The 13,149-nt window shown below is 40.3% G+C and overlaps 1 protein-coding gene across 1 annotated transcript in view; it reads left to right on the top strand.

Moving 5' to 3' along the window:
* adamts3 (ADAM metallopeptidase with thrombospondin type 1 motif, 3) overlaps nucleotides 1-13,149 on the top strand; it is a gene marked incomplete at its 5' end in the record, with an annotated part of 152,332 nt that overhangs the window by 127,299 nt on the left and 11,884 nt on the right. The window contains 3 exons of the mRNA XM_080003784.1: nucleotides 1,539-1,702; nucleotides 6,291-6,447; nucleotides 9,350-9,482. Of these exons, the coding sequence (XP_079859910.1) occupies nucleotides 1,539-1,702; nucleotides 6,291-6,447; nucleotides 9,350-9,482 (454 nt within the window). The remainder of the gene's footprint in view (nucleotides 1-1,538; nucleotides 1,703-6,290; nucleotides 6,448-9,349; nucleotides 9,483-13,149) is intronic.

The raw sequence follows: 13,149 nt of genomic DNA, 5'->3' as shown, positions 1-13,149 counted from the left end.
AATGTCCAAATAGCCCTTCAAATGTTGTTTATTTTAAGCAAATTCAAACACAGAAAGCTCTTCAATCGTTGGTCATGGTCAAAGTCAACACCTATGTCAATTTTTCATATTATTGAATTTCAGAGTCGGCATGAGTTTATGCCGCCAAATATACACAAATGGCTGAAAAGTACAAAACAAATAGTCAAACATGTAAAAAATATATACAATTGCCATTTTATGCACAGGATAAGTTATTTGTTAAGGGCATGGGATATAAGGTATAATTACTAATTATTGATTACTATGTATTTACAAAGTTATTACAGTTATAAACTTCTTTACATTTTATACATATTTTTATTTACATGTAATTGATTTATGTACCTTTTTTATTAGATCTTATCCAAGTAATTCAGGAATTATTTGGCAAAAGTAAACACATGGAAACAACTAAATTAGAAGTTTTTTAGTTTTGTTTGGTGATGCATTCTATGTTAAAATGCAGCCAACGTTTTCTTCACTATTTATTTGTTTTTTTATTTTTGGCGCTAACCAAGCAGCTCAGACAGGCTTGAGAAAGTCGTCAAGAAAAATAAATGAATGTTATAAACCAAAGGAACTGGGAATATTAACATTTCAGGGAATATGACAAATTGAAAAGCACATGTTCCCTTCCAGGATGGTGCTATCTGTGCCTTTGAGAGGAAAGCATTTCAAAGTTCCCGTGATGCTTTTCCTCCAAAGGAGGCTCCGGCATGCCTTCTATCTGCTGGTAAACACAGCATCCATCTTCTGTCTCACTGTCATTTTTTCTTAAATGACATAATAGTGATGGATGACTGTAGATTCTGCTGTAGCTTATTTAGCTTCTTTTGGTTTGGTGTGTGTGTTTGTGTGGGGGGTTCTTGAAACTTTTTAACTCAAAATAATGATAAACAATGTCAGTGAGTGTTTGATCATGGTCATTCTTTCTACACGTTTGCTCTCTCAAAGTTCAAACTTACCGTTATTGAGGCAAAGAGCTGTAATGTTAAGTCATAGATTGACCAAAAAACAAACGTATTTTAGTTTGCCATTTAATTGTTTTTAATGACTTATTTCCCTACGGATAAAAAAAACCCACCTTCAAATAAAATTGTTCACAAGAGATTATTTTTATTTATATTTTAAATGATTGTCTTTATTTCTAAATAATTGACTCTTTTGACTTTAAATAACTGTGAAGACGACTATCATTGAATCAAAACTGTTTAAATTATCATTAAGTGTACAACTTTGAGATCCGCCCTTTGATGAGGGGTTTCTATTTATTTATATTTTGGACAGTTTAACTTATTGTAGAGTTTTTTTGACTCGTGTGAAAACAAGGTCTTGCTATTGTTAAGTTTAAGTTGTTTGCTCTACCATTTACGTAATTATCACATTAGAGTGCAACTTCTGAGATCCCCACTGTTGAGGAAACAAAATGAGTTGTTCTTTTTTGTGTGGGGTCGTTTTTTGGATTGCAGCAGTTGTCTCTGGTTGTCTGTAGCGCTTTAACAATGGATTAATTGCAGCGATCAAGAACCAGGCCACGGGTCACTACATCCTGAACGGGAAGGGGGAGGATCCACGCTCCCGGGTCTTCATCGACCTGGGGGTGGAGTGGGACTACGTGGTGGAGGACGAAGTGGAGACGCTGCACACGGACGGACCGCTGCACGACGCCGTGGTTGTCCTGGTAACGCAAACATTTTTTTAATTGTTTCATTTTTTATTTAGTGAATCAAGTGTTTGCATTATTTTTTTATTCATTAATTATACTACCCTGTAATTATTCCATTAGTAATATGTATTAATATTGAATAATTAGGAATATCTTTTTAGTACCCTATAATTATTCTATTATGAATTGTCAGAGTCAGGCTTTATTGGCCAAGCCCATACATACAAGGAATTTGACACTCTATATGCTCGGTAATAAACATATTTAATAATTAACATACTGTATTGTACAATGTGTGCATCAGGCAAGCAGGATATGCAAAGAAGTAGAATGTGCACATGGTAATGTAAATTAATGATAGATACATTACTTATTACTAATTATTTCTCTTATAAGATATTTCAGTATTAATTATTTTTGGATGACATCTAAATGAGACACTTCATAATAGCCCAAACAAGTCTTTGATTAGATGATAATTAGATGGAAAATTTCAAGAAAAATAAAACCTAAAAATAAACTCATAAAATATCTGACTTATTGTATTGAAGACATATTTTTCCACCCGATCATGTGTTCATTGCTCAAAGATCCAGTCTGTGTTTTTAATCTTAATTGCCAAGGAAGAGGGGGGATGCTTGTGTGCTTTTGTTATAGTAATTCAGTCGCACTCAATCACATGCAAATGGCTTTGGACCGTCAAATTGACCAATTAGTCGCCATGATGCGATAGTGCTGAACATCATCTCATCTTCCCTCCATTGCAATGCAATCTCGCAATATCCAAAGTGTGCATCCCGTATTGGCTGTATCATTAGACTTTCCCAATGTTTTTCTAAATTGCTGCCTGTGAGGTAATGGCAAGCAAATGGAAAGCTCCAAAGAATGACAGGGGATTAATTGTTCTGGCCGACTCAGCTAACTGAAGATAATAATTGCCATGTTAGAGCTGAACGGTTGCACCCATTGAATTGTAAACCTTGTGCCCAGTTCAGAAAAAAATATTACAGAATCTAAATCTTCCAGGACACTGCCATTCTTTAATAAAAATTAGTTGAATGTATATACGTATATTTCATTGTGGCTTCAGAGAGAGTGACTGTGAATGCGAACAACTGTAACCTAACAGAGAAGTGATTTCAACTGCAGTTCAGCTAATCGCCACTAGACCCAGAAAACCTCAGACTGAATGGAAGTCAATGGAAAAAGAAGAAACTTCTCGCTAGAAATACAAAATCAAAAAAAAATAAATAAGCAAAGTTCTTGGTCACATGAAGACAATATCAAGGCTTTAAGACGGTTATATTTGCGATTGTAGTATCTTTGATTGGCAGGTCCATACATTTAGAAAATACTATTTTTCTCGTAGTTGCATTCTTTTTATGAATTCTTTCTCACACCACGTACGTGATAATGCAAGATGAGCCGGCCAGATATGTGTGATAATGGAGGAGGATGTGGCTAATGGAATTTCTCTGAATAACTGACACAAGAATTTTCATGAATTGTTAACCCCTTTCACTACACTGATTGCATTCTACTCAGCATTTACAGTGACTTTTCCCATTGTTCAGCGTTTAACTTATCAAACTTTAATTTTTGCGCCACATCAAACGGATTCCTGCTACTCGTACGTTTTTCGTTGGAACCCAATTACCTGTTGCGATCGCATGAATAATGTATGAGTTATTCATTCATAATTCTGTACTCATTGTGGTATATTAAAAAAGATAACTCATTTGATATTTGCGTAGGTAGCTTCACTCGCTATAGCAAGTCCAAACTATGTCATTGTTACATACAAACCTTGCGTGTTGTTAAATTCACAAGTTAAAACAATTCAAAGCCTTGCAGCATCGTCCTTGGACCAAGGGAAACAAGAAAAAAAGTGACACATTCGGCACATGAGGGACTGCTTCTCATTAAAAAAATGTTTGTCCCGTACGTCAAGATGCTGAACAAAATTGGCAAGAATAAAAGCTTAAAAACATGAATTTGTCCTGAACAATTTAATCCGTTGCACAGCACATATGGCTGCGGTGTCAAAGCTTCTAGAGATTAAATTCTCCATTTGCTTAGTGTTCGCTCCAGTCACTCAGAGGGTTCTTGCTTGTCTATAACAGATCCCATGATTTCAGTAATATCAAATCTTAGCTTTTATTGAATTTGCATGGCTGGAGAAAGATGTAGGAAAGGGAAAACGATTTTAAGTAACACCCTGTGACTTTTTTTACCTTGAAATAACAGCTTCAAAATAATTTTGATGGTACAGTGACTTGTAATATGGAGAAGGGCACCCCCCCCCCACCCCCCACCTCCCCCCCGAACGCCCGTTCTTGCACTAACCCTAACTTCTGTGTTTCGGGTAAGAAACTCCGGGAAAAAACGTCACTTCCTTGTTGTTCCTTGTTTGTTTTCACGGGGTTAATTTCACCCTCTGACTCGCGGGTGCGAGCCGATCTGCCAGGCCGAGCACATCTGGTACCTGCACCAGTAGCAGTGGGCAATGCATATACAGGTTTTAATTTGTGGTGTAAATACTGAAATATATCAGGCAAAAAAAGATTTAACTATGTGAAAGCTATATGAATCATGGCAGGTAGATATAAACGGTAGATAGATGGATGGATGGATGGATGGATAGCAATATACATGCACAAATAAACCAAAAAATACAAAAACAAAACAGTGAAACTTGTGCAATATACAGTTAACCTAAAAAATTACAAAAAAGATACTATTCGATTATCAAGTGAAAGTTATGAAGCAATTTTATTGATTTCAAAAACATGGGACAGGGGTGAATCCATCCATTTATTTTAACCCAGGGAAAGGCTCAGCATCACCATCTTGCTGCAGTTAAATAACGCACAGAAGATCTTTTTTATACGAAACATGTAAGCACTATCATTTGGACATACAGTACACCGTTCCAGATAAACTTTACCAGGATCCTGCACTGTGATAGGTCAGGTCAGATTGTAATAATATTATTCCAATAGAATGTCATCTCGTTGTTTCATCCCACCCTGGGACATCGCTAACATTAAAAATTGCTCTTGTTCTGTGGGCTATGCTTAGCAGCAATGCAAAATGAATAAATGTATGTATATGACAACGATGACCTTCATTTGCTTCCCCGAAGAACACCTAGATCCAGGAAATAAATAAATTACTAGCACTTTAATTTCCCTCTCAAATGAACTCTGTCTAGTCATACTATTATAATGACTAGACACCTACAGTCTCTGTTTTCACTTTCTCATCATGGTGCATTGTGTAGAGGTCGATGGGGGACATTTTTAATTTAAACCATTTTAATCTAAGGCTGTTACATAACAGAATATACCTTACTTTCCGAATGCACTGTATCTGGATAAATTTTCACCTTTGCCGATCTATTTATTAAAAAAAATAGATAAAAAATTTTGCTGATCTATTTTAATGTTTGGAAATATATTTATACTTTGACAGATCTATACGTATTCATACATTTATACACAGGAATTTTTACATTTAAAGTCTTTTTTACATGTCGATATTTTTTATATTTTTTGATCATCATTTTATTTGATCATCGACAGTATGTACGTGTTTCAATATAGTTTATAGAGACTATATTTGGAGGTGGGACGGCGTTGTGAAGGAAGCATATTGGAAGTTGTGTACAACGTATGATTGTCAACATGTGGAGAAAGTATATAGAGTGGTACCTCGACTTACTACTGTAATTGGTTCTATAAGAACGGTCTTATGTTAAAACAGTCGTATGTCAAAGCAATTTTTCCCATAACAATTATGAAATCATGCATGGTTAAAATAAACAAAATACACAACACAAACACAGTGCTGCTGACTGACTGCTGGCTGGCTGCTGACTGGCTGTTGGCTGGCTGCTGACTGGCTGCTGACTGGCCGCCGATGTGCCAACTGCAAGTCATTACAAATTTTTGCGACTATCGCTACTGGTATCTTAGATTAGTCGTAAGTAGATGCAGTCGTAAGTCGAGGTACCACTGTATTTTATCTGTACTCCATTTTATATTATTTCCACTTACTTTGATAAAAACTGGTTCCTAGGAAGCGGACTTGCTTAATTGTGGATCTCAGTAACACAAATATTCCCTCAGTAATTGACCGTCTCCATTCAAATACTCGCATGGGAGTCAATCTGCAACAGAAATGGAAATCAATGAGAGCGCAATCCCACAAAGTAAATTGGAACATATACAAGCCAAGTGTTTGTGTACAAACTTCCATATTGGCATAAAAATATATAAAAATAGAAAGATATGGCACCTTATTAGGATAGTTTTGCCACGTCTTTTTTTTTTTAACGGAAGCACTGTTAAATGCCTTAAGCAAACATCTGATGCGTTTGCATGATTGCTCTCAATTATCCACACAAGAGTACTTCATAGTGTTATATTTTGAATCACAGGATATGATTTCTCACACCATAATGTCAAACAGCTTCTTTTTTTTCCCAGCTCTGTCATTTAAACAAAATACATCAATTTGCATATATATTTGCATTTGTATTTTGATGCAAATTAACTACGTGAAAGATGATACCATAATGATGCTGTTTTCTTTTCCGTAGATTATACCGAAGGACAATGAGACCCGGTCTACTTTGATGTATAAGTACATCATCCACGAAGATTCCGTTCCGATTAACAACAACAATGTCATCCAGGAGGAAACATTCGAGTGGGCTCTGAAGAGCTGGTCTCCGTGTTCCAAACCTTGCTCAGGAGGTACTCCAACACAGCACCGCAAAGCTTCAATCTGAGCCGATTAAAATGGCAGTCCCACATCCTCTACACTCTAATTCCTTTTTTATGTAGGCCAAAGTCGTTATTCAGTGCCGTACGTAAAATTTTGTGGGCGACGTGGAACCAGGGACGTTTGTACAAGCAGGCGGAAGTGGTTTGCCCATGTCAGCGGTAATTTTTAACACGCTGATTGCAGCTATTGACCAATCGGAATTGACTGTTCCACAGAGCCGTCTAATGATATAACTGGTCGTATAGACCAGGGCTTCTCAAACTTTTAGGCTGGCGAGCCCTGACAAAAAAGTCAAAGTCTTGCAACCCCGTCATTGCGACTCGCCGATGTTCGATGCAACAACATCATAGTTAAGTACACGTACAAACCTCCGTGGAATTGTAACCCCATGTGATTACAATTTGAATACAATCATTGCCATTCCTGCTGCGTTTGTGCTGACTTGTGCCGGAAAAGTTGTAATTTGTGCCGCTATGGTTTTGATATACAGTATTTACCATAATGTAATGAGCTGTTATGTTACCTTCCACCCCATCATTGTCCATATCGCTCAATGGGCGACCAAACGTCCCGGCTTGTGCAAGACAGTCCTGCATTTTGACCAATTGTCCGACGTCCCGCACCCACACAGATTTTGATCAATTGAAGCTTGTAAATTTAAATATATAATAATAAATATATAATAATACATATATAATAAGTATATAATAAATATATATTTCTATTATATTGACATTTATTCCCATGCATGCTGCACAGAGAGTCAGTGCAGCAGCAGCTTTTGTGACAGCAAAGAGTCTCGTCTTCTCCTGCGCTGTCAGGGACAGGAGTGGGAGCGGGAGTTGCTATGGTTACAGCGACGCTTCTTGCAGCCGTGCACACACAAGCCTGCGCTCCGTTTCTCTCTGTCTCTCTTACGGAAGATGTAGCCTACTGAAGTTATTCATTGTGCATCTGCTGAATAATTTAACTGAGATAATGTTTTCTGAAAATGTGCTTTTATTCTGTGAAAAAGTATTTAATATAAAATAACAACATTTGCCTTATTTTTGTGCATGTTCAGAAAATCATCTGGCGACCCCCTGAAAATATTTGGTGATCAGGACCCACAGTTTGAGAACCCCTGGTATAGACCATATATCGCAGTCTAGTATACATACAGTACATCGACTAGACGGGGTTTACCTGGTCTACAGCTTCAGCATGTGCAATCTACAGCCTTCCTCTGGAGACGTCACTGGTGCCAGCCGGACCTAGGGATAATATCTGAAATGATGTCTTCTAAATGCCAACGTGGTGACTTCCGGTGTTGCTGGGCTGCTTAATTAGGGCAGTCCTCCACACGAGGAATACTTGGTCGGCCGCAAAGGAAGGACTGGAGCAGCTCGGTGTTTGGCTTTACAGGGTCCATCTGATGATTTCTCATAGAACCTCTGAATGTTGTCAGTGATGTTGGAATGTATGATAATATGACCCAATGCCAATGTCTTTCTTCTGCTTTTAACCCCTTTATTAGTTGTTGTGTGTGATCTTCACACTTTGGATGGCCCATCCTGTGTAAGGGTTAGGATTATTGACAAGGGGTGAGAGCCTCTACTATGTGAGTTTCTTCCGTTATAAAAGTAGTAATTGCACCGGCTCTGTCTATACCACTGTTTTTCTGAGGACCGGCGCAGATATTGATCAGTGTTTGTTTCAAGTACAGTGTAAGCTTGATGCTCCCATTGTCCCTACGGTGTATTTTTAGGTTGTAGAAATTAGATGGATTGGTTTATTTCCACATGTGAGTTTTAAGTTGCCTCTGTTGTACCAATGGAGTTGAGATGATTTATGAGATAGATCCTGTGAGATCCTCTCCAGATCCTCCACGAGAAACCCACTCAGGTTGGCTGATAGAGGATCATCCATTTTCTGTACGAAACCCTCAATGTGTCGCTGGATTTTTCCTCTAAACTGACAGTGTATGGAATTAGAGAGTAAACAAGTTGACCACGTTAGTCAACATGTTAGTTCGGACACACTGGTGAAAAGACATGCATAGTTGCATGTTTGCATGTTTTTTAGTTCTTTTGCTTGGTATCCTTACAGTGTTGCTGGCGGAGGCCTGTGGCAATCTTCTTTGACAAGGCCTTTGATGATCTTTCCCTAATTCTATAGCGTTTTGGTTTCAGCAGAGCTCTGGAAGAATGGCAATTATAGTGACTCCACAACTTCTGGTGCTCAACAATTCTCATTGAGTCGAAGTCATATCAGACCAATCTGAGCAAGCAGCGCCTTTGATCGTTGCTCTTACTAAAGGCATGTATGGTCTGCCAAGAATCCACGACATGACCCCCGATCGGTCACATTACTTTGTGCGCATTTAGACACTACGGTATAAAATATCCAATCAACACTCGTGGAAAGCCAGACATAAGAGCTTGATCCTTCCAAAAGACAAGATTGAATCAAATATTAATGAAGACATGCAATAAGATGTGGGATTGCATGCTTCTCCTGTGACAAGAACTATAGGTCATAGCAAATAACATCGGTGGGGGAAAGAGAGAGTGAGAATGAGAACAACATTCAAAGAAACCACATGCAGGGCAAATATTCCCCAAAAACTGTCATCAAGGTATTTTACTCTTCTAACTCCTTCAAAAGAAAGGTGTGCTTATTGACTCCAGGTTTTCAATTAGGATACGTCATGATGCAGTCTATTTGTCAAATCAATCAGATGTGCCAGAAATGGACCACAGATATCCACATATATAATACAAATGAAACATAATGTACTACCATGATAATCAATAGTCAAATATAATACTACACATATTTTATCAAATAAAATGAAGGGTCTTGAGCTTTAATAGCTTCTTTTGTCACCAGGGTTCCAGTACACCAAATATGGATGCCGAAAGAAGGGAGACACCAAGATGGTCCATCGAGGTTACTGTGATGTCAGCAAGAAGCCGAAACCCATCCGAAGAATGTGCAACTTGCAAGACTGCTCACAGCCACAGTGAGTAGCCTGTTCAGCCCACAGCTTTGATGTAAATCACAGTCTTTGGATTCGATGGAAAAGAAAGTAGTACAAAATCATTCATCTTCATTGGCATAACCAACTTAGAACTATCTGAATTAGGTTCACTCCGAGAAATGGTTCACGTGAGTTGGTTCTGCCTTCTCCAAGGCACTCCCTGCAGTTGATGTACTTTTAAACAACATGTGCTGCCTCCATTCTTTTGGACATCATCAGCGACGCCATGGAAACCAGTTGGAAACAAAGCCGATTTTCCACCAATCTGAGGCTTAAAGGAGACCTACAGTACTATGCTCCTTTTTACACAAGTTAGGTTCTGTAAAGGTCCCAAAAACATGTTTTTGAAATTGTTTTGCTGAAATTACCACTCGGATTATGCATTCTAGCCATTGTAACATGCCTCTATAATCCTGCTGTTCTTGACGGCTGTTTTAGTGTGTGTGTGTGGGGTTGTGTGTGTGTGTGTGTGTGTGTGTGTGTGTGTGTGTGTGTGTGTCGCTTTTAATTTAATTGAGCTGCCAGGCACCTTGTTCTCTGAGCCAATGTGGTTTGAGCACGACCTCCTCCCGAGCCCCTAGTTCTGTGAGCCATTGGCGTTTGAGCATGAGTAGTAGGGTTCCGTTGTATGAGGTACGTAAACTTTAGTTGTTTTATTTGGAGGATCGGGGAACGGCTCTCCACGATGTTATACCTGCGCATTTTTGTTCACTTCTGTTTTATCTGTTTGATAAATGTGGCAGTTCCCCCTTCCACGCGTGAGTGGCATATTCAGGGCCCTCCAGCACAGAGACAAACAATGGTGTAGCGGCTACATAAGTTTATTGTAGAGAATGGGCGAGGTGGAACAAGCCCCGGAGCAGATGGACAGGGCTCCTCTCCTGTGTGTGTGTGTGTGTGTGTGTGTGTGTGTGTGTGTGTGTGTGTGTGTGTGTGTGTGTGTGTGTGTGTGTGTGTGTGTGTGTGTGTGTGTGTGTGTGTGTGTGTGTGGATTTACCTGTCGCTCGTAAGACAAATCAAAGATCAACAGGTGTACAGCAACACTGATCTGGGGCCCCAATTACCTAGACCCAGGCCAGGAGTGGCTGCTCAAACCACCCCATAACCCTGACACCAAATTCAGGGCCAGGGATTCTCCCTGGCCTCAATTTGGACTCTGAAACAGAGTTTTCTGGATTCTGAAACAGTGTTCCTTGGATCGTGAAACAGGGTTCCCATACCTAAAAATACCGACTCTGAAACAGGATTCTTATGCCTAAAAGGAATAAAACACTGAACTCTGACACAGGGTTCTCATTCCTTAAACCAACAAAAAAAAGTGTGACAAAACAGAACTTCCCAGTGACCTGGTTCACCGGAACAGCATGGTCCATTGGTGATCCTCCCTTCCGGAGCATGGGGCCTCGGGCTGCTGTGCTGGCTGGTGGAGGTGTAGCTGGGCTTGGCTTTTGCGGGGGCTGCTTGAAGGGGTGGCCTGGCTGCTGGGCTGCTTGGTGGTACCGGCGGTGGCTGCTGGGCGAAGCAGCTAGCTGCAGGCAGTTACCCATGCTTCTCCTCTGGAGAGGGTTGGCACTGTGGCCCCCTGTTGACCCGCTGGTGGCTCCAATGCGTCTTGGGACGGCCCTTCTGTGTCCCTTCCCCGTTCCGGAGAGCTCTAAATATTTTGAGTCGGGTACAGAATAGCCCTAGAATCTCTAGATCACAACAACCCATCTCAGACATATGACATTAAGCCCAGTTTCCGTCACGTCCTAAAAGTGTATTATACCATGGTCTATGTGACCTTTGCTGCAGTGGGACTACCGAGCCAAATGATTACACGCTCACCTTGTGTGGAATAGGTTACCTTAACCTTATAAAGAAATGTCATGTAGTCTAATTTACTCCTCTGCTATCGCCTTCTTTTACTTTTCCTCTCTTATAATTTTAAGGCCGGTCATGATTAAACCATTTGAGGCATGAAGAAAAAGAAAAAAACCCAAATTGTACATTGCACCTAAAGCTAATATGGAGCAGATTTTAATGGGCCACATATTAGCAAGCAAATAGAAATTAACAAGTTTACACATTCTCAACTTTTCTGCGCTGGGTCTTTACTTTGGCTGTTGAGTTTTTATGACGGTACATTTTGCTTATGAACAGGGCAATGTGACACCTTCAAACCCAAAACGCTTGTTTGGAACCATGCCACACAAAAGCACTTTTTTGTATCTCTAAAGAAACCTTTCAAAAAGAAAGTTATTAAAATAACTACTGCTCTGAATGGAAGGGATGGATGAGGGAGTTATTTTCTTTAATTTCTACTCTTTATTTTTTTATTTCCCTTATATAGGCTAATGAGGGAGGTCTGTTATCCAAATGTACGCCACCCACCATCAAATAACCTTTTTCCATTCCCAAAGAATAATATGAATATCATTTACATTTACATTTAGTCATTTAGCAGACGCTTTTATCCAAAGCGACTTACAAGGGAGAATAACATTCAGCTACATTGCGACAGACATTAGTGTAATAACAACATTGGTGTAACAATAAATACTGCAAGGTGGTGCAAAGTAATTGTAGATTAGGACAGGAGGTACTCACTGAAGAGCTGGGTCTTCAGGTGCTTCTTAAAGACAGAGAGGGAGGTCCCCGCTCTGGTCATTTTTGGCAGCTCGTTCCACCAACGTGGAACTACAAATGAGAATAGCCTGGATTGCCGTGGCTGTATGGCCGGCAGAGCCAGGCGACGCTCATTTGACGAGCGCAGCATCCGGGGGGCAACATGTGCTCTTACAAGAGCACTTAAGTAGGTAGGAGCATTCCCAGCAATCACTCTGTAGGCCAGCATAAGAGACTTGAACTTGATGCGGGCGGCTACAGGTAACCAGTGGAGCTCGATGAGCAGCGGAGTGACATGTGCCCTCTTTGGCTGGTTGAACACCAGTCGCGCCGCTGCATTCTGTATCATCTGCAGTGGCTTCACTGCACAGGCCGGCAAGCCTGTTAAGAGGGCGTTGCAGTAGTCGAGACGGGACATCACCAAGGTTTGTACCAGCAGTTGAGTGGCATATTGGGTCAGGTACGGCCTGACTTTTCGGATGTTGAGTAGTGCGAAGCGGCAGGACCGGGAGACGGCGGCAACATGGTCCGAGAATGTCAGTTGGTCATCGATAATGACACCAAGATTCCTTGCAGCCTTGGTAGGAACAAGAGATAGAGAGTCGATTTTAATATCAATGTTGTGATAAATACCTTGTTTGGCCGGGAAGACCAGCAGTTCCGTTTTCGCCAGATTTAGTTGAAGATGATAATCCTTCATCCATGTGGATATGTCAGCGAGACAATCCGAGATCCGCGTCGAGACAGTAGGGTCGTCGGGCGGGAAGGACAGATAGAGTTGAGTATCATCCGCATTGCAGTGATATGAAAAGCCATGTGAGCGGATGATCGGGCCCAGTGAGGTGGTGTATATGGCAAAGAGGAGGGGTCCTAGCACCGAGCCTTGGGGCACCCCTGTGGTGAGGTACAGACATACAGGAGGCACAGACAGCTGGCCTCGCCATGTCACACTGAACGAGCGCCCAGTAAGTGTATCTGTGTAGAATATCTGTGTAGACAGCTTATTTAAAAATAATGTTCTTCCAAGATATAACATTTTATT

The sequence above is a fragment of the Zeus faber genome (genome assembly GCF_960531495.2).
Source record: "Zeus faber genome assembly, chromosome: 7".
In the NCBI taxonomy this organism is placed as follows: domain Eukaryota; kingdom Metazoa; phylum Chordata; class Actinopteri; order Zeiformes; family Zeidae; genus Zeus; species Zeus faber.
Note: the sequence above shows the minus strand (reverse complement) of the source record. Positions and strands in the feature narration are given on the sequence as shown.